The sequence below is a fragment of the Xiphophorus couchianus genome, chromosome 12, assembly GCF_001444195.1.
Source record: "Xiphophorus couchianus chromosome 12, X_couchianus-1.0, whole genome shotgun sequence".
NCBI lineage: Eukaryota > Metazoa > Chordata > Actinopteri > Cyprinodontiformes > Poeciliidae > Xiphophorus > Xiphophorus couchianus.
The window spans coordinates 3,084,325-3,104,545 of NC_040239.1; the positions used below are offsets into that span (position 1 = coordinate 3,084,325).

A 20,221-nucleotide genomic window follows, 5' to 3' on the forward strand; every position below is an offset into this window, starting at 1 on the left:
ATCTCTCCTGTTCCATTTTCACTCCATTGGCTTCCAGGTGATTTTAAGATTTGTTTTAAAGTACTTCTGCTGACATACAGAACATTACAAGACCAGGCTCCTGATTACTTAATTACTCTAAGGAAGAACAGAAGTGGAAAACAAGGCAAAAATAGAAAAATCTAAGGAACACCAAAAAAGACAAAATTCCAAAACCAAACTCAAACAACCCCAGATCCTGACAGCATCTTTGTTTTTGCTACAACAAAAGGATGACATGACCATTTATTTGCATGCTTGTTATTATTATTGATATAAATGTTACTGACAGCACCGGCTGTTGTCGCCATAGTGATAGAAGACAGGAGGAGAGAAAGAAGTTCCCTCACATTCCAGATGTTGCTGCTGTCTTGTGTGGATCAGGTTTTTTCTCCAGTGTGGATTTTCTGATGACGCTTCAGCCCTGAGGAATGTTTGAATGTCTTCTCACACTGGTCACATCTATAAGGCTTTTCACCAGTGTGGGTTCGCAGATGAGTCTTCAGTCCTGAAGCAAATCTGAATCTCTTCTCACACTGACTACAGCTATAAGGCTTTTCACCAGTGTGGATTCGCAGATGAGTCTTCAGTCCTGAAGCAAATCTGAATCTCTTCTCACACTGACTGCAGCTATAAGGCTTTTCACCAGTGTGGATTCGCTGATGACTCTTAAGATGTGAGAAACTTTTGAATGTCTTCTGACACTGGTCACATCTATAAGGCTTTTCACCAGTGTGGATTCGCAGATGAGTCTTCAGTCCTGAAGCAAATCTGAATCTCTTCTCACACTGACTGCAGCTATAAGGCTTTTCACCAGTGTAGATTCGCAGATGAGTCTTCAGTCCTGAGGAATCTCGGAATCTCTTCTCACACTGACTGCAGCTATAAGGCTTTTCACCAGCGTGGATTCGCTGATGACTCTTAAGATGTGAGGAACTTTTGAATGTCTTCTTACACTGATCACATCTGAAAGGCTTTTCACCAGTGTGGATATGCTTATGATACAGCAGCCCTGAGCAATCTTTGAATCTCTTCTCACACTGACTGCAGCTATAAGGCTTTTCACCAGTGTGGATTCGCTGATGGCTGTTAAAATTACTCTTCTGAATAAAAGCCTTTCCACACTGGTCACAGAGATAACGCTTCTCTCCAGTGTGGATTCGCTGATGAGTCTTCAGATTTGAGGAACGTTTGAATCTCTTCTCACACTGACTGCAGCTATAAGGCTTCTCTCCAGTGTGAATGTGTTGATGAATTTTCAGATACGTCTTCCATCTGAAATATTTCAGACACTTGTCACAACGGTGTTTGTTCTGCAGCCTCTGGGTGGGCTGAACCTGCTGTCCATCGCTGGGACCAACTGAGACTTTATCATCATGGCCGCCTGGGTTTGTGCAGGTTTGGTTCTACGAAGGGAAGTGCAGTAATTATAACCAACAGTAAATATAATACACAAACAATTTGATAGTCAACAGCTTTATTGCTTTGCAAAGATTAAAAGCATCCTAACACATCTCCCCGTTTAGTTTAATCAAATGCAAAAAGTATAAATTTGCCTTTCTCTCAGGTAGACTAGAGGTCTGGAACCTGTGGCCCCACCAGTGGCTCCTTGGACATTTTATAATGGCTCCTAATAATTTAGTTAAAAATGCAGAAAAACCAACTGATGGTCTTTTAATCTAGGCATAATGACAAAAGTACATTTGAATAAAATGGTAAATGACTGAACTTATATAGATCTTTTCCAATCATTTTGACCATTCAAAGCACTTTACACTGGAGTCACATCCACCCATTCACACACACAAACTCTCACATTTATACATCAGCAGGGGGTAAGTGCCTTGCCCAGGGGTACATCAACATGTGCCAGGAGGAACCTGGAATTGAACCTACAACCTTCTGATCACAAAACAACTACTCTACCCACAGAGCCACAGTCGGCTCATAGTCGTCAGTAATATACAACAGAACAATTGCATTGAATTTCCACAACAGAAGGACAAGAAAAGTTCCAGTTTTGTATTTTTTAATCTGTTTTTCTTGTCATTGTGTTGAAAACTATCCTATAATTTTACTAAATTCTCCACAAATATCTTCATTGATATGAATGATTATTTGAAGGCAGATTCAGGTTTTAATTTTTACATTTAACCTTTTTAGCAGTTAATATATTATTCAGGTGTTTTATGATAAATAACTATTTGTGAGGACAAGGATGTCTGTGAATCCGGGAGGAAGGTTAGTTCTCACACACACACACACACACACACACACACACACACCTTCATACTTATAGCAGTTCAGAAAACCCAAATGAAAATAAATGTCATGTTTTTGAGGTGTGGCATGAAGCCAGAGTACCCAGAGAAATCCCCTTTATGCACAGAGAGAACATTCAAAGTAAATGCAGAAAGACTATTAAAAACAATAAAGTAGCAATTAGTTCCCACAAGTTTTAATAACTAACCTCTTCCAGTGATGCCTTCTCTTCCAGGTGAAGTTTCTCCATTTCAGTCCTGCGTAAAACAAACATTCATAACATGGAAAATTGAATTTAGGATATTTGTGCAGCAGTGGCAGCAGTTTCAGGTATAGTTGAAACCAGATATTTATTAGAGACAACCTGATTTCACACATTATGATTTTCAAACAGTCTTAACTTCCTGCTTTATGTCAGCCAGGATTAAATACATTCCCTAATTTCTCTGAAAAGTTTTCATTTCTGTTTTTCATTTAGAAAGTTTTCATAAGCTAAGCTAACTATGCATTTAAACAGATGCTTTGTAAACTTCTAGCACTTTTAACAGAAATAACTGAGAATCATGAAACAGAGGGATGATTTCTGCTTCACAGGTTTAAGTTTTAGTGATGACATGATTCTACATTTTGTACAGTGAATTATTAAACATCAGTATGAATTATTACAAATATATGTGATAAAGAAATAAGCATTTACTTACAATTTCTGCGAGCCACCTCTTCAGATTATCTTTGTTATAATATTTACATTTGACAGATGCTCTTATGGTTTCCGTGGTAACATTGTTCAAAGGATTACAGCTCCATAAACATTTAACTCTCTATGTATTTAAAACAAAACATTCAGCCATCTGATTAGGCTAATTACAGACTTTATTCTTCTGTGCACCAGAAAGTTTCACTTAAATGTTAAATCTATTTTATTTTAACAGATCTGGAAACTTGTTATGGTGCATACAGTACTGTTTCCATGGAGACAGGTTGTTTGGGTATTTTACATCTTAATGTAACCATAGTTGTAACAAATGACTATATTTGTTATGTTTTGTAAATGTCACTTCTTTTAAAACAAGCTGCATTCGTATGTGTGAGCCTCTGTGTTTATCCGAGCCTGCAGAAGCTAAAAGAGACGGAGGAACACAGAATTATTTATTCCCAACAGTCCCCCTGTCGGGCGGCACAAATATCACAGCAACAATCACTAAATGTGGTGCATATGGATCCTGAGCTAAAATATGGCGGCCCGTTCCTTCCGGCCGTCGTAGCCCCGTGGGCCCCGACCCGGATCGCCATGGTAACGGCCCGCAGCCCTCAGGGTTGCAACCCCTGGACAACTAAGCTAATGTGATACTAAGACTGAAGTAACTAAACTAAACATAAAAGTTTAAGCAATTTATTGGAAATCAATAATTAATAATTCCTTAATATGGAATTAATGGCAGATTATTTAACCTGTAAAAGCCATTTTCCCCATAAGTTAATTTATCAGCATATAGAACTAGAACTTTGTCATCAATATTAAGGATTTACTTGAAACAATCCTCTATATGTTGCTGAAAAGTTACTTTCTAGTTAGCTTGTCTTATTTAAAGTGTTGTAAGATATTTGGACTAGAAACTCGACCAAAATGACTTTAAGTTTCCTGCTAGAATAAAAAATAATCTGGAGGACAATATTTAGATGAAAACCACAGAAACAGGTTGTTGTCTGCATTATTAACAAAAATAATCTATTTTCACAATTTTCAGATGCTTATTCCCATTTTGTGTGATACACTGCAAAAACACAAAGTCTTGTCTTTACATGCTGTTGCTGTAACTGAGCTCAGTCACTACATGTGCTACTGTAGACCAAGATTAATACTGCTGCTGCTCAATCCTAATCCTGCTAAATCTTTCTGGTTCCACATCAGGGTTCTTTGTCCCTCTGAGGGGGACTTCCCTGATGCGGCTCGGATCAGATCGGTTCATTTATTCATATAAACTGCCTGAATGTGAAGCCTGCAGCTGTTCTGGGCGTACAGGAGAAGCAGAACATGGCGGCGGAGCTCAGCTCACCTGCAGCCAATCCAAGGTAACGCCTATAACGCAGCAAATCTAAAAGCAGAAATCAGAGATCCTGATTGTCATGGAGCCACCATGCAAAGTTTTATTAAATATTTCAAGTCTCGTATAACTTGAGGGACATTAAAGGTATTAAAGCTTCAACAGGTGCAAAGATAAGAAAACAGATCTGGGATTACTCAGCCGCTAAAGGTATTTCAAGAGTTTTCATAAAATAATCCTTGGTGAAGCTGATTTTCTGGGTGGGACTGTTTGGATCTGGCTTTGTGTTGTGACTCTACTGCTTTAATAACTAAACGCAGTGAATTCAGAGTAAATTCTGCTCATTTGGGTGAAAACTGAATGTTAAAGCAGGTTAGTAATTAGGCCTGTCTCCAGTGGCGTATCTAGGCCTGTTTTAGGGGGCTTTAGCAGCCCTAAAACTGTATCTCAGCACCCCTGGATCAGGTCGCCACCCTTCCCGTAAAATACCGGTCGTCCCATATTTGGTCGTTAAATGTTGGTCCCGTATTGAACCGGTACATAACTGTCCGATAGAAACGCCTATAATACACACATCAACACTAAGTTTAACAATAATGACCAAAATAAAACACAGGAAATATTAAGGTCAGCTATATTGTCGTGGCGGGAGCTAAAAGGACCCCTGAACTCTACGCACAGACGCTGAACGTCACCGTTGCCTAGAGACGGACACTGCGCAGCCGCGGTGAGCTGCTATCAACCCGAGTCTTTTTAAAACGTCCTCGACCCGATTCCATGTTTTTAGGAGCAAAAACGCTTTTAAAAATACAAACGTGAGTGAAAAGACGCGCATTGTAAGCGGAACTTTTTCAGAGAGGATGGAAACTGTGTGCAGAGAAAGGCAAAAAAAAAAAAAGGTGTCCGTCGTGGCGCAGTGTGCTGCTGCTGTATGATAGACTGAATGGATCAGGAGAGGAACCGCAGACCCATCAGAACCTAAAGAACCAGAAATCAGCGTCTCTTCATCCTCTATCATCTCCTCAGGCTGACATGGTACAGAACATTTAGTTATGATTGATTCAGTTTCTTATTGTGAGTCTAGTTCACTATTATGGTTTGATTCTTTGCTTAGGATGTTGAGTTTGGATGATATTTAATAAATAATAGCATTAGCCAAAATAAGTGGCCATTTAAAGAACAAATAATACGAATAGATTAACAGTAAATATATAAATATTTCCTACATTACATTACTTTCTGTGTGTTTTTTCAGAAATGTTGATATATTTTATGAATAATTGTTCAGTGGTCATTTAATGTATTATTTCACTAATATTTTATTAATGTGGTTTAGCAGTTTGGATAATCTGACTTCCTATCAATGAAGAAAAACATGCTAAGCAAAAATACACCAGACCCAAACCTGCAGGCCGGGGCCGGTTCTAGACGGGGCTCAGAGGGGCTCTAAAGAAATTATACTAAATAAATGTCTTTTTTAAATATTCAGTGGTAAATATTTTTTCTTCACAATTTTATTTTTAAGGTATTATTAAAAATACATTACAATTATTTTTAAGAAAAAATAATTTCATGAATTAAAAATGATAGTACTGCTCTTTTAACTGCTGTATGGAGATAGGATCACACTTTCCATCTGCTAAATCAGGATCTGCAACCTGAATCTCTGAGACACAAGTGGCTCTTTGTTCACATTATTCAATGATGAAATATTTCTCTGTTTTTGTTTGATTCTTCTTTTAAGTGTCTCCATATAAACACTGTCTGGACAGGCCCCTGTGGTAAATTTGGTCTAGAACCAGCCTCTACAGAAAACTGTAAAGACCAGAACATATATATATATATACAGTATATATATATATATGTGTATATATATATATATATATATATATATATATATATATATATATATATATATATATATAAATATTATTTTTTTAACCAGCTATAAGGAGTCAGACTTGTATCATCAGCATCTTTATTCAGATGACAATTTGCAATGCAAAATATTATGCTTAGTGATTTTTTACAAAGGGCAATGCAGTACTTAATTAATTTAGAATTATTTTTATATTTTTGAATGAAATTGTGTACAGCATTGGCTTTATTTATTTGAAGAGTATTTTGTAGTTCTGTACAAAAAAGTTTGATTAGTGACTGTTGTGCTGTTTTGTAATTAATTTCCCAAATCTCTCTGGAGTCACTTAAATAATGTAAAACTAAAGAACAGCACAGAATGTTGGGCTGGTTCTGTGTGAACAGAAAGGTGTTTGGTACTGAAACTATAATTGACTCACTTCATGAACTGTGAACTGAAATAGTAAAACTCTGATTCATAATTTCTACTTTTCCATAGATGGACATTCATTCTTGTTTAAAGAAAAAAGGCCAACAGCCACATAACGTTCAGATAAAAATAAGGGTAATGCAATTTCTAAGTATGATTTTCGAATAAAGTTCAGGTTAATGACTAGTCTTTACTAGTCATTAACCCAGTAAAAACGAGGTTTTGGAGTAGATTTTATTTTCATTTCTGGGCGGCAGACCACACAAGGACTGTGTCTCCACAGCTGCTTGTGTCTCATTAATGTTGGCAGGTGTTGGCAGGTATGATGTGGTCTAGTGATTCTGTTTCAAACGGAGTTTATCCACCTCTGGGAAAAATTTAAAGTTTCTCTGATTTTACTCTTTATAAGTATATATATGTTTGAGTAAAATGAACATTGTCCTTTTATTCTATGAATTACTGACATGTCTCTTAATTTTGCTTGTGAATGTATGTAAATAAGCAGTAAGATTTAGAAAACCGCACCAACGAATATCTTCTCATGGGTCTTAGCCCTGCTGGGGGCTCAGCCCCCCTAAAGGTCAGATCCTAGAATGGCCCCTGACTTACTGTAAGGTCATTTTGTCTTACTTCAAGTGTAATAAGATATTTGCAGTAGAAACTAAAAATACTTGATGAGATTTTGTGTTTTTTCAGTGTACAGCTGGGAAACTCCCCATAAATAAAGACACAGGAGCTGGACGAGTTTGTGATCACATGAGCACTTTGTTATTTAACATCCATAGTAGTTTGATAATGCCGTACATCGTATAGGCTCGACACGGACAGAGGAGCAGTGTCACTGATGCTGAAGGTATTTACAGGCAGCCAGCGAGACGAAGAGCAGCAATCCTTCCTTCCTGCTTCCTCTGGCTGAATCACCACCATGTTTATGGGTCACATGTGAACTCTGACCTCCAGGACGACACGGATTAGAGTCAGCAGCGTGTTAGCGTTAAATCTAAAGCTTATACTTTCTGTATCAAATATGAAATGCACTGATAAATCATTAATGACATTCATACCTACATACTGTAGAGCTCTATGGCAAAAACAAACCCCAAGAGTTTAAATATATTTACAATTCAAACACAATTGAATGTTAGAAATAAAAACTGTACAATAATGAAACAAAAAGAAAAGAAAAAAACATGCCAGCATTCATTTATCTAATACATTTACATGAATCGGTTTGTATTGGAGGACCTTATCTAAGGCTACATTTCACACGTTTCCCTTTAAACATCCAAAAATCTCCCTGTCTAGTATCTTTACAGAAATGTGGGGAAAAAGTGAAAGAATATCGAAAATATATTCTAATATCAGGACAGATATAAGGTGGTTCATCATCTTTTTTCTCTCCCCTTTTGAGTGCTTTAAGGCAGAAACATTTATCCCTTTAAATACAAAATATGACACAAAATCTGAAGAATATCCAAACTGATGAAAGTTAGATTGTAGCTTTAGTTACTTAAATAGCTGAATAAATAAATACAGGTTGTGTAAATGAGTCATAAATGCATTTACAGTATGTACCAGCAGATTAAATACAGACATAAAACTCATTACAGTCGTCCTCAGAACTGCCAGGTTGTAAAAGTGAAGCACGATCGCTGCAGAAGCAAGCAAGATTTCATGCTTTTAAAGTAGAAACCGGAAGCTTCTGTGACTTTATTTCTCATTTTGTTTGTTTAATCTACAACTTTGCTGCAAAAGAAACATTAAAATGTGCAAATCTGCCAGGAGGTGCCGCTCAGCCTGCAGCACAGCAGAGAGGGAGGCGCCTTCAAGCTGAATTACATTTAAATACTGCAAATTATTATTTTTTTATCTGGATTTCAACCAACTTCTGCAGTAAAATGAAAATTTTAAAGAGTAAATTCCTGCTTTTCTCTCTTGATTATTGTCTTTCGTGGAAATAAAAATAAAAATCAGCACTTTACAAGCAACATAATCTCAAAGTCTCTTTTTGATGATTTGTGGCTCAACATTTAAACAGCACAGCGACAGAGCAGCCAGGTGTGGTGAGTTTTCCTTCACATTGTGTCCAGATGAGTGATATTCAGGCTGAATGCTAATGCTAGCACAACTAAGCGTTTAGGTGTCGAGAAGAAGAGCATCGGAGAGTCTTTGGGTTCGTTTGTCGTCGTTTTTTTTTTGGTTTTCGTTTGGATGTGAGCATGCTGTCTTTTTCTGGATGTTACCTTGATTGTGAGTTTATGGTTGGACCTCACACACGTCGGTGCGTCTTCTTTGTGTTTTAGTGTTCGTTCGCTAACAGAGTCTGATCAGAGCTGACTGAGTCCGGTTTCTCTGCGGCTGTCCTCCGTGCTGCTGAGCGTCACATAAATGATGGGGACCAAACCCTGGGTGGAGCCCAGCGAGCAGAGCAGCCAGTCGGGGTCGGCCTTCCTCAGAACCCGCAAGACATCGCCCTTATTGAAGCTCAGCTGGCCGGGGTCGGTGGCTAGGTGATGGCACAATGCTCGGACTTCGCTGAAAAAAGCAAAACAAGAAGCTAAATTTAGATTTCTGGCAGTTTTAAATAACTAAATCCATCCACCCATCGTCTGTACGTGCTTATTCTTGCAGGATATCTCCATTGGTCACTGGGTGAGGCATAAATACAGGCTTTCTACAGCACGTCAAATTTAAGGCTGCATTCACCCCAGGCCAGTTTAGTCCGCTCTAATCAAACTCTTGTTCGTTTGTCTAGAAAATCTCATTCATTTGGGGACGTGTGAATGCTAATCAAACTCTGATGCAGACCAAAAAACTGAACTCTGATCCTACAAACCAAGGTCTCAATTTGGTTGAAGTGAACTCTGGTTCGGTTCAAATGCATATGTGAATGCAAGCGGACCAGAGGCTGCTACAAAAGCAAGAAGCACACTACAGTGCGAGGCATTCTGTGTAAATAGAAGCAAAACAAAAGTGAGAGTCTACCGCTAGCAAGAGAAATGGTTCATGGTCGTTTACCAAAGACAAAAAGAAAAATTCTACATCTGCTAAAATCTCACGCTACTCCACTGGTTTTACATTTTGTGAAGTAGTAAGTTACGCTCAGTGTCTTCTTCAGTGGCCTTTGTCTGGTGTCCTTCAGAGGGTTTTGGTGCAGCGCCACCACAGGTGAGGAGGAGAACAGGTTTTTCAACTTGTTTGACACAGTGCAGTGTGAAAGAGAACGGCAGCAGCTGAAAATGCAACAAATTTTGTTCCAAAAATGAACCAAGTCTCACCGACAATCAGGTATGAAAACACCCCTGGGCTTTTTAAGACCTTGAATGAAATTTAAAGGTGACCTGTTATTCTTTCTTGAACAGGTTAGGACAGATCTATGAGTGTCACAACATATTCAGCTCTGCCTATTTTAAGCTTTTTTCAGATTGAAATGTTTTAGAGCCTCTGTCACTTTAAATCCATCTTTAAATGAAATACTTTCTAAATAGTCAAGAACAAAACTCTTGTCTTTTCCAGCAGCCATTGTACAGCGTATACAGCAATAAAAGCAACTGAAAAATAGGGACTGGAGCTCAGCTTGGGTTGCTAGGTAACGAGCTGGGCTTAGCTGGGGTTGCTAAGTAACGGCGCAGTGCCTGCTGATTTGTAACGCTACATTCTGAATGTTTTTGAAATAGCTAATTTTCCAAGCACCAAAAAATATTAACTTATTGTCAAAAAAACCGTCGGGGTGTTTTTTTGATTTTGTTTTTTTACAATTGGATGGTTTTTAGAGATCCAAATGCAAGTATAAAAATGTGCAAAGTCACGTATGTTCAGGAAAATCTGGTAAAAATCTGTTATTAATTGCTTACGTATTAGCATTCTTTAATAAAATAGTTTACATTTTTCAAATGTAGAAAAACAACAATAATCCTAACATTTCTTATTTTTAGATTATTGTTTGAGCAAAATATAAAAGTATATATAAATACTTGTAGATTTTAGAGGAGTTTCTTGAGATCAAATAGTTTTGACACTTACTACAGAAAAATATACCAGCTCATCTAGACTTTTGACATCTTTAGGATCTACTTAGTCAGTTAAATAAATTTCTATTAAGGCAGAGAAAGGCTATCAAACTCCTTCAACAAAAGTCAAGATAACATCAATGCCTCTGTCTCCTATGTAAACAAGTGAAAACATGAGCGATTCAGATGAAATCCAACAGATGGTCAAAAAACAAAGAGTCTCCGGTGAAAACAGCTGCAACATTTTCTGGCACATGTGAAATGTGTTTACCAAGCAGACGACTGTTTAGTTTGAGTTGGCGGAGGCGGCGCCGTTGTTTGGCCGTGAGTCGGTGTAGTTGGAGGCTCCGCCTTCTTCCCACCGCCCGCTCCAATGGTCACAGCAACGAGGTCCAGAATAGATCGGTCCAAGGAGAGCCAACCTGATGGAGGCCTGAAATAGGAATATAAATATGGAGCTAAATTAGGGGAAATAAAGTTTGTCAAAAGAGAAAAAAAAACGTAACTGGAAAAAAAAGCTAGCAAATGTATATTAGCAGCGCATCGTGTAGCCTCACCCATAGTGAAGCTACACAGAATGCAATGAGGATGTCTCACCCATACTGCAACGTTTAAACTCACAAGTGAAAATGTCTGCAAACCGATGCGTAATTATACAACCGAACATCTCTGAAAAGCAGAAGTGGAACCTCCTGCACAACCAACAAGAATGCAGTAAGTGGTTTCCAGGCACGTGGTGCCATTTTATAGCACAATAAAATAACTGTTACTTTCAGTTGTTAGAAAAATATTCAATATATCAAGTATAATTTAAAAAAGGGGATGAGCTGCACCTCGAAGGCGGGGCTAGGTCCAGCAGACGTTTTCCACAGCTGAATGGTTGCCATGGAGATTAAAGGATTTCTCAAACATGCATGAAAGAATCAAGGCAACACTCTACAGTAGTTATGTTTTAGATGAGGGAATAATATTATAACATGAAGTAAAGCTTGAAAACAATGACTTTACATTATGCTGCACCTTTAATATTTATGCTATAATCAGACACACACCCAGGGTTGTCCATAAGGCATCTTGTGTTGACGTGTTGGTATGAGGGGCCCTTTAAGGGATAACTTTTAGACATTTTAAATATTTTTTTACTTTTCTCACCTCGTCTTTTGGGTCCTGGCTCTCAGCTCGGCTGACTCCGCTCTCTGAGGAGAACCAACGGTGGAACCAAAGAGTCGCCCCCAGCGCAGACTCTGCCCCTGTGAGGGGCTCTCCTCCCGGATTTCTGCCCCCGTGTCCTCCGCCGTGTTCGGGTCTTTCTCCCGGTTGAGGACGGACTCCGGCGGGCTGCCCATCCACGACGGCCTTCCTCTGGACTCCCCTCCGCTCGCCCTTCGCTCGCCCTCAGACTCCGCGCCCTCCACCACTCCCTCTCTTGCGGGTGGCGGTTGGTTCTGCCGCCTTTCTGAGGATTTCTTCCTCTTCTCAACTTTGACGAACTTGGATCCCTCGGCGGACTGGTCGATGTAAACCTGGGAGGACTGCATGAGCTGGTACCACCAGCCGGCCTGCTTGTCCCCCGGATCCTTCTCCTTCCTCCGGTCTCGCTCCTTCACGTCTTTCGCCCTCTCCTTCCAGAGATTAGCCGCCGCCGTCGCTCCATCCCGCTCCATCCCTGGCCATGTTCCCTCGCGCTTCAGCCCCGGCCTCTCACTCCTCGCCATGTCGCCGACGGTGGTGCTCCAGCCCCTCATGAGCTGGAAGGTGGAGCGGCTGGATGGCCCCGCTGAGCGCAGCTGCTCCTTGCGCCGCAGCTGCTCCTGGCCCTTCTGGAGGAGGTGCGGCTCAAACAGGAGGTCCAGGTCGAACGGGAGTAGCGACAGCGGCTGCAGCAGGAGCAGCAGCTCCTCGAAGAGGGGCTTGCATGGCCCCTGCGACAGGGGGAGGAAACCCCACGGGCTGTAGTGAGCCGCTATGATGTCTGGAGACAAAAGTCAAACATCAGAACGAGAAGCAGAAAGGAAAAGAAAAATTTACTGAAATATAGAAAATCCAGTGAGATTGTACCTTCATGTGTGTAGAGGTGATTAAACCAGAACTCCAGAGATTTCATGCTGAAACAGAAAGATAATTTATTTATTACAAATGCAAGGAAAGCCACTTTTATTTACTCTTGCAAGTGGCTGCCACTAGAGGGCACAAGCAAAGTCACTGCGCTAAGGGCTGGCATTTCTTCAGGATTTCCGCTGTTAAACACGTGATTTAGTTTTAGTTTCTTAAAACTAAATTGAATTGATTTAAATTAGTTTAATTTAGTTTATTAATCAGTTGATTTAGTTTTAGTTTCTAAAAACTAAATTGAATTGATTTAAATTAGTTTAATTTAGTTTATTAATCAGTTGATTTAGTTTTAGTTTCTAAAAACTAAATTGAATTGATTTAAATTAGTTTAATTTAGTTTATTAATCAGTTGATTTAGTTTTAGTTTCTAAAAACTAAATTAAATTGAATTAAATTAGTTTAATTTAGTTTATCAGGTGATTTAGTTTAAGTTAGTTAAGTTTTAAACAGATTTCAGGATATCAAAGGGCATTATAATGTGTTTTCCAGGCACATATTGCCATTTTATAGCATAATCCCATAAGTATGTTAACTTTTAGAACAACATTTAGTTGTTCTAAAACTGAATGTTTATAACAACTTCAGTTGTTCTAAAATCTGCCAACAGAAAACAGGTGAACTCGAGGAACTCACTTGAGCAGGCCGAAGACGAAGGCGTTCAGCCTCATGCTGTGGCTCGTCAGCTCTGAGAACTGGCTCACCTTCGAGAACAGGCTGTGCAGAACTCGAGTGGACGGCCCTGCAGGAAAAACCATTCGTGAATCAACTGCTGCCGTCAGCATTACGTACAGGATTTATACATTTTCCTAACAGCAAAATTCAAGCACTTCTTACATTTTTCCATCAAGAGATGGAAGAGAGATAAAAACAACACAAATAAACTAAAGAAGACCGTTTAAATTCACGATTATATGTCATTTATCACAATTATTTAGGTAAATGAAAATATAACAAAATGTTGTTTTGAAATGTCTCACTTTATTCATCTGGCTGATCTGAGAACAAAACTCCAATTTTACAAAAACAATCCAAAATTTCAATAACTTTAATGTATAAATAATAAGCCAACCTTTATTTCAGTTACGCAGATGAATAAGTTATTGATCCATTAGGAAAATTAAATATTCATTACATTGAAACAATCCAAATAAAGTGTAGGTAAATTCCCTTCCAGTTCAAATTAAAAGCCTAAACATACAAAAAAAGTTACAATCTGAAGAAATGTTCTTTAATTTTTTGCCTTTTAGTAAATATAAATCATTTTGCATATTATAACTAACCTAACACAAGAAAAGCTTAATCTCATTTAACTTAAGAAACAACTGTAAGTAACATTTTCCACATTTAGGCTTCTAATCAAATCTTACTTTGCTCTTAGGCCAGTCGCAATAAACCAATTAATCATATAATGAATTAAAATGAACTCAATAATTACAATTTGCATAATTTATATATATAGAAAAACTGGATGACAAGTCTGCAGTTTGGTGTTATTCGACTCAACTAGCCATTTCCTGAAGAACAATTTTGTTTACAGAGTTTATATTTCATTTTATTTGTTGTTTCTGTTCATTCATTTTGGATATTTAAAATGTTTTCCATTCCCCGTGTTAAATGTCCATTAGAATCTAAAGTTTATTGATCTTTGAGAGTTGATTGTCATGCTATTACTTGAAAATGGTCACAAACCAACAATATTATCATTTATCGTGATAACTCCTGGGACAATTTATCGTCCAGCAAACTTTGTCATCATATCAAACCCTTTCCAAACCTTCAACGCAGCTATTTGAAATTATGTAAAGTTTTAAAACACCTTATAGTGGGTATTCAGACTCACCCAGCTGGGTGGAGGCCTCCACCACGCTCCAGGGCTGACAGCGGCGCTGTCCGATGATCAGGTCCAACACGTAGGCCTTCAGGCCGTCCTGCAGCAGGTCACGCAGGGCCGGACACAGATACTTCAGGATCAGGTGGCCCACGTTGGGACTGACCCAGCTGTTCCCCAGTTTGGCCTGGTGGTAAATACAGAGAAGCAAATTTAGATTTCAAACTATAATCAACAAACCATAATAATAACTACCTGACCGCTGCTTTTAATCCAAACACACTTAAGTTTCCCTCTATAAAAACGTTCAAAACCATTTTTAAAAACACTAAATACACCTTGATATTAGGGCTGGATAACAAATCAATAACAATATATATCACAGTAAACACATGACCAATATCAGTCGATAGTGCAACTGATAGAAAGTTCAATAAATCAATGAACTCAGATCCAGAACAGCGCAGCATTCTGGGAAATGTAGGCAGAGGAAAAGCGTTAGCTGCTCACACTGGGGGAAAAAAAAACAAGTATTTTTGTCTAATTCTAGTGCAAATATCTCAGAACACATGAAATAAAACAAAACTAAAGTACAAGTAAATTTTCTGCTGGACAGAAGAGCTTGTTTTGAATAAGTTTTTTTTTTTATATTGATGAAAAAAGTGCTAATTCCACTGGCAGCTTGTTTAACTTTTTCCTATGACATTAGTTAAATGATCTGCCAATAGAACTAGAATTATGGGATTACTGACTCAAAACAAGATCCTATATCTTTCTGAAAAGTTATTTATAAATTAGTTTTGTACTATCTGAAGTGTACCGAGATATTTGCACAAGAAACTAAATTAAAAATACTTGGTAAGATTTAATTTTTTGACACGTCTGAGTCTGTCACAGCTCATGTTTGTTCATCAGAACCAACAAAGTGACCAACCTTCACATCCGGGTCTCTGCTGGTGCCGAAGTGCGCCACAATCAGATCCACGGCGGTGTTCACTGCTTTCACCAAGCCTGATTGGACGACAGGAAACGCAGAAATAAACACAAAATCTCACCAACTCTACTTTCTGTAGAAAAGATCTCCTATATCTTGCTGAAAAGTTGCCTATAACTAACTTTATTTTAAGTCTACTAAGATATTTGCACTAGAAACTGGACCAAAAATACTTGGTAAGATTTGTGGTTTTGCAGTGCAGTGCCAAAATATAAACTGTTTGCCTTTAGTTATTGAAAAGACAATAAAAGGTTCATCAATACATTTAACTATTAACCCTTCAGATGCCGTACCTCTTTTCTGCGTCAGGTCCACCGAGACGTGGGACTGTGAGGAGCAGCAGGAAGAGGAAGTGGAGGCGTCAGGCGACAGGCAGAACTCCTCCGGCGGTTTCTCCGTCAGGGAGAAATAATCCGGCAGGAAGTCGCTGTAGCTCTGCTGCAGCTTCGCCGACTGACCGGCTGCAAACAAACAGATTAAAACATAACAGACCTGCTTAGTAACATTCTCTCTGTTGGCTTAGGCCATTATCTAAGCTTTCCAGTTCTGTCTAAGGTAGGGGTGTCCAACATGTGGCACGGGGGCTATTTGTGGCCCTTAAAATTATTTCAGCCCTTGACTAAAGTCAAAAATGGTAAAAATTTGGCAAATCGAACCAAAAACTATTGATTACCCAAAGTTTTTTTTACATAATATGTTGTTGTGAATCTTTGTGGACCATAATAAATGGAATATTGACCAACATATTGGATGTATTGATGAATTTGGTGATGGCGCTCGTTAAAATTTAACATTTTGTGACTTGTGGACTGTAAGATGTTTTTATGAATTATTTTCTTGTGTTTGTGATATAAAGCACTTTGAACTGCCTTGTTGCTGAAATGTGCAAATACTTGATTAATTAAAGATTTAATAAAATGACCCCAAAAAATAAGGTAAAGTCGAAAATAATTTTTTTAAAATATATTTTAGTATTATTTAGATTTTATTCTCATACTTTAAAAAAAATATATTAAAAAATTCTTATCCTGGCCCTAATACTCCGTTGCAAATTTTTCCATTTTTAATTTAATGAATTTTGTGGCCCACCAGTAGTTTAAATTTGCCAGTTTGGGCCCCCACACTGCAAAAACACAAAATCCTACCAAGTATTTTTGGTCTAGTTTCCAGTGCGAATCTTAGAACACTTGAAATAAGTCAAAACTAACTCATAAGTAACTTTTAAGGAAGATTTAGGAGCTCATCTTAAGTCAATAATTCCTTAATGTTGAACAAAGAAGTACCAGCTCCATTGGCAGATTATTTCACTGATAACAGGACATTTTTTCCATAAATTATAAGTTTAAAAAAATTCAAGTGGAACTCGTATTTTCTCATCATTATTAAGGAATTACTGACTTAAAATAAACTCCCATATCTTGCTGAAAAGTTATTTGTCAGTTAGTTTTGTCTTATTTCAAATGTACTAAAATATTTGCACTGGAAACGAGACCAAAAGTACTTGGTAAGATTTTGTGTTTTTGCAGTGCAGGGAAAAAGTTTGGACACCCCTGGATTAAGGAAGCCTGAGCACCATGGGGCCATCCCAGCGAGGACGGAGCTGTTGGGAAATCGAACACGTTGCGTCGGGTGGGGCGCGGCCCCCCAGCCCTCCTGAGCTCCATGTTGGCAGCAGAGTGGCCCCCAGGGGCCCTCTCTACGCCCAGAGGGTTCCGGCGACGGTACTCTCTCCATTTTAGAGCCTGGGGGGAGAGGTGGTGCACTGTGGGAGTGGGTGGAGCAGGTTAGGGATGTGAGGACGGAGGATAAATGGAGATTTGTGGAGTGAAATGATGAAACATGCATGCAGATGAAAGAACATGCAGAGGGAAGAGAAGAGAGAAAGAGAGAAAAGAGAACAGTAAGAATGTGCAGGAGCGCTTTTTAGGTTTGCATCAATATTAAAGATGATCTATTATGCTTCCTTGAACATTTTAGAATATATCTAAGGCTCCAAACAAATATTTTTTGCACAAAATCATTCTTAAATAATAAAATTTTAGTCAGATTGAGCTGTTTAAGGGCGTCTCATCATGGCCACGCCCCCCAACTCAACATCTACACTCAAATGTGAAAATGGCTGCAAACAGATGTTCAATTTTACAATTATTCATCTTTGAAAAGCAGACGTGGAGCCTCCTGCACAACCAACAAGAATGCAGCAAGTGGTTTCTAAATGGTAGGTCAACAGCAAAGCACTTGTCTTTTCCAACAGCCATTGCACAGCTCATACAGCGGTAAAACCAGCTGACCAAACATGCTGTAGTTCGGCCAGGGTTGCTAGGTAACAGGATGGCTTTGCTGGAGTTGTGAGGTAACGGCCCAGTGACTGTTGATTTTGATGGCTCATTTCCCAGACACCAAAATACATTAACTTGTTGCTAAATATAAGGCTAAATGATTCTTTTAAGCGCTTGGGCTGTTTTTAGAAGGAGTTGAGACCCAAATGGAAATATAAAAACATTTTGCATAAACAAACGCAGAATTTACTGAAGATGATTTATTAAAAGCTGCAACCAACATGATCATAAAAAATATTTCCCCTTTCACAGAAAACTTCTAGGCTATTTATAGGAAGAAAAGGCTCAGAGGTAACGGACAGGAGATAAAAAAGATAAAAGAACCAAAGCAAAGTATTTCCCCTCTTACTGATTTCTTCTGTTTTTGTTTTAAATGTCTTAAATCAAACAAATTTTATCATGACGCATAGAAAATTTCAGAAAACGACCACCACATTGACAGTGAAACACGGTGGTGGTAGAGTGATGATACGTTGGCCTGATGTAACTGACAGAACCATTAATTCTTCTCTCCATCAGTAAATCCTGAGGGAAAATGTCCTTTCAGCTCAAACACACCTGATGCACAACGTTTCACAGCACAGCTGCAAATCCACTTCTGAATGCAAGAACACTGAGGATTTTGGAGTGACCTAGTCAAAGACCGGGCTGCAATCTGACTGAAAAGCTGAGGCATAACCATAAACAGTTCGTCCTTGATAAAAGACAGACTAAGATGGCTGAATAGTTGAAAATTTGCAAGTTAAAACTCAAAAATGTAAGAGATTCGTTTAAAAAAATCTTTGGAAAATTTCTGACTTTGAAAAGTCAAAAATTTGCTATAAAAAATACAATTTTGAAAATAATCTCACAAATTTCTTGGAAAGTTCTGACTTTGAAACGTGAACGTAGAAAACAATCAGAAAATTTGAGATTAATCTCAAAAATGTTCTATAAGAAAGATTACAATTTTTGAGTTTTAAAAATCGAACATTTTTGATTTATGGAACTCAGAAGTTTTTTTTTATTTTTTAGACAATTTTCAACATTTTGAGACCCAAAAATTTCTAATTTTTCCAGAAAATTTATGAGATTAATCTTAAAATATCGGAGTTTTTTTCTCACAAACATTAAACTTTTTAAAATTTGTTTTTTTATGAAAACTTCTGATATTAAACGTTTTGGCGTAAATTTACTCCTTTCCTTTTCTACCTACAAAACTGATACAAATTTTTGTTTTCCCACATATACCAGGCCTCAGCGTTTCTGATTTATTTTGGAACCTACCATTTTGAGTTCTGCTTCCAGATCCTTTTCCTCTGTCTGAGAGTTTTCCAGAGTCCAGACAGCCCAGTGGGCTCAGGGTGTCGGTGTGAAGCGCTGGTCCGTTATGGTGGAGACATTGTCCCTGCACAGCGGGCAGAGTGGGCGGCACCACGCCTCGCTTCACCCCCAGAGACGGAGGCGGAGGGGTGTGAGCTAACGGCGCCGACCCGTTTCCCTGCCTCCCAGCAGGCGGGGTGTGCAGTGAGCTGAGTCCGGCCGAAAGCGGACAGGAGAGGCTGTGTGCCGGCTTGGGGCTCGGGGTGCAGGTGGAGCAGCTCCCGGAGCTTGGCGCCCCCTGCAGGCGGACCGGGGAGTAGCTCCCTAGAGGCGAAGGCCGGACTGATTCGGTCGGAGGAGCCGTGGCGCTGCGGGAACTCTGGTAGCCGTGTACGATTTCAGCTGCTTCTTCGCTTTCCTCACCGACTGGACCTCCAGAACCGGACCCGGACCCCGAACCAGGGCGAGCCTGCATTCCAGAGACGTAGCCGGTGAGTAATGGCAGCAGCGGCTTGGGCTGAGGGGGTTTGGAGGTGAACTGGTGGTGGAAGGTGAAGGGTTGGATGGGGAGGGTGGTGGGCCGCTGGTCCTTACTGTAACGAACCACCGCTGGCGGGTTTTCCGAAGAGCTCGACAGAACACCTGGACGAGACAGAACCAGGAACGGGTTAGTTTAGCATGAGACAGAAGCAACGGGAAAGAAAAGCTCAGCTCAACTCATTCATTTTATCATAAACAAGACAGAAAGAGCAGTTTAACATTTAACATTTTTACTGGGAGACATTTTAAATAAACAAAATAAATAAACAAAATAACTGAAACCACAAGTAAAACGAATTATGATGTTTCTGTAAACAAGTGTCCTGTAAGAAAAAGGGCTGGTTGAGACCAAAACACCAGACTGAAAACTTTTATCATCCAGTTTTTGGTAGAAAGAGAAAAAAAAAGAAAAACAATAAAACATAAAAATGGAATTTATTGAGTTCGTTTTAATTTATCATTTGATTAAGTTATTGCTTACTGT

The 20,221-nt window shown here is 39.0% G+C and overlaps 2 protein-coding genes across 3 annotated transcripts in view; both read right to left on the reverse strand.

Moving 5' to 3' along the window:
* Positions 1-263: 263 nt before the first annotated feature.
* LOC114154146 (zinc finger protein 239-like) lies at positions 264-3,073 on the reverse strand. Its single transcript, XM_028032975.1, has 3 exons — positions 2,982-3,073; positions 2,489-2,537; positions 264-1,424 (listed from the first exon to the last, which is right to left on the reverse strand). Exons 2-3 carry the CDS (start codon positions 2,528-2,530, stop codon positions 399-401), a joined length of 1,068 nt encoding a protein of 355 aa, XP_027888776.1. The 5' UTR covers positions 2,531-2,537; positions 2,982-3,073; the 3' UTR covers positions 264-398.
* A 4,281-nt stretch (positions 3,074-7,354) lies between these two features.
* The window catches only part of rusc2 (RUN and SH3 domain containing 2), a 32,475-nt gene continuing 19,608 nt past the window's right edge, over positions 7,355-20,221 (reverse strand). The window contains exons 4-13 of one of the 2 annotated variants that reach the window (XM_028032941.1): positions 19,162-19,839; positions 17,130-17,318; positions 15,850-16,017; positions 15,497-15,573; positions 14,575-14,749; positions 13,368-13,473; positions 12,681-12,727; positions 11,775-12,594; positions 10,894-11,055; positions 7,355-9,147 (exon numbers count right to left, since the gene is read on the reverse strand). In XM_028032941.1, coding sequence (XP_027888742.1) covers positions 8,940-9,147; positions 10,894-11,055; positions 11,775-12,594; positions 12,681-12,727; positions 13,368-13,473; positions 14,575-14,749; positions 15,497-15,573; positions 15,850-16,017; positions 17,130-17,318; positions 19,162-19,839 — 2,630 coding nt within the window. In that variant the 3' untranslated portion in view covers positions 7,355-8,939. The remainder of the gene's footprint in view (positions 9,148-10,893; positions 11,056-11,774; positions 12,595-12,680; positions 12,728-13,367; positions 13,474-14,574; positions 14,750-15,496; positions 15,574-15,849; positions 16,018-17,129; positions 17,319-19,161; positions 19,840-20,221) is intronic. The other variant, XM_028032942.1, reaches the window with a different exon arrangement.

What these genes read in the sequence shown, in the direction of transcription:
- LOC114154146 (XM_028032975.1), bottom strand. Translation starts at nt 2,530, where the DNA reads ATGGAGAAACTTCACCTGGAAGAGAAGGCATCACTGGAAGAG. An exon ending in AGAAGGCATCACTGGAAGAG is followed by an intron (nt 1,425 to 2,488) that starts GTTAGTTATTAA and finishes TTCCCTTCGTAG; the next exon opens with AACCAAACCTGCACAAACCC.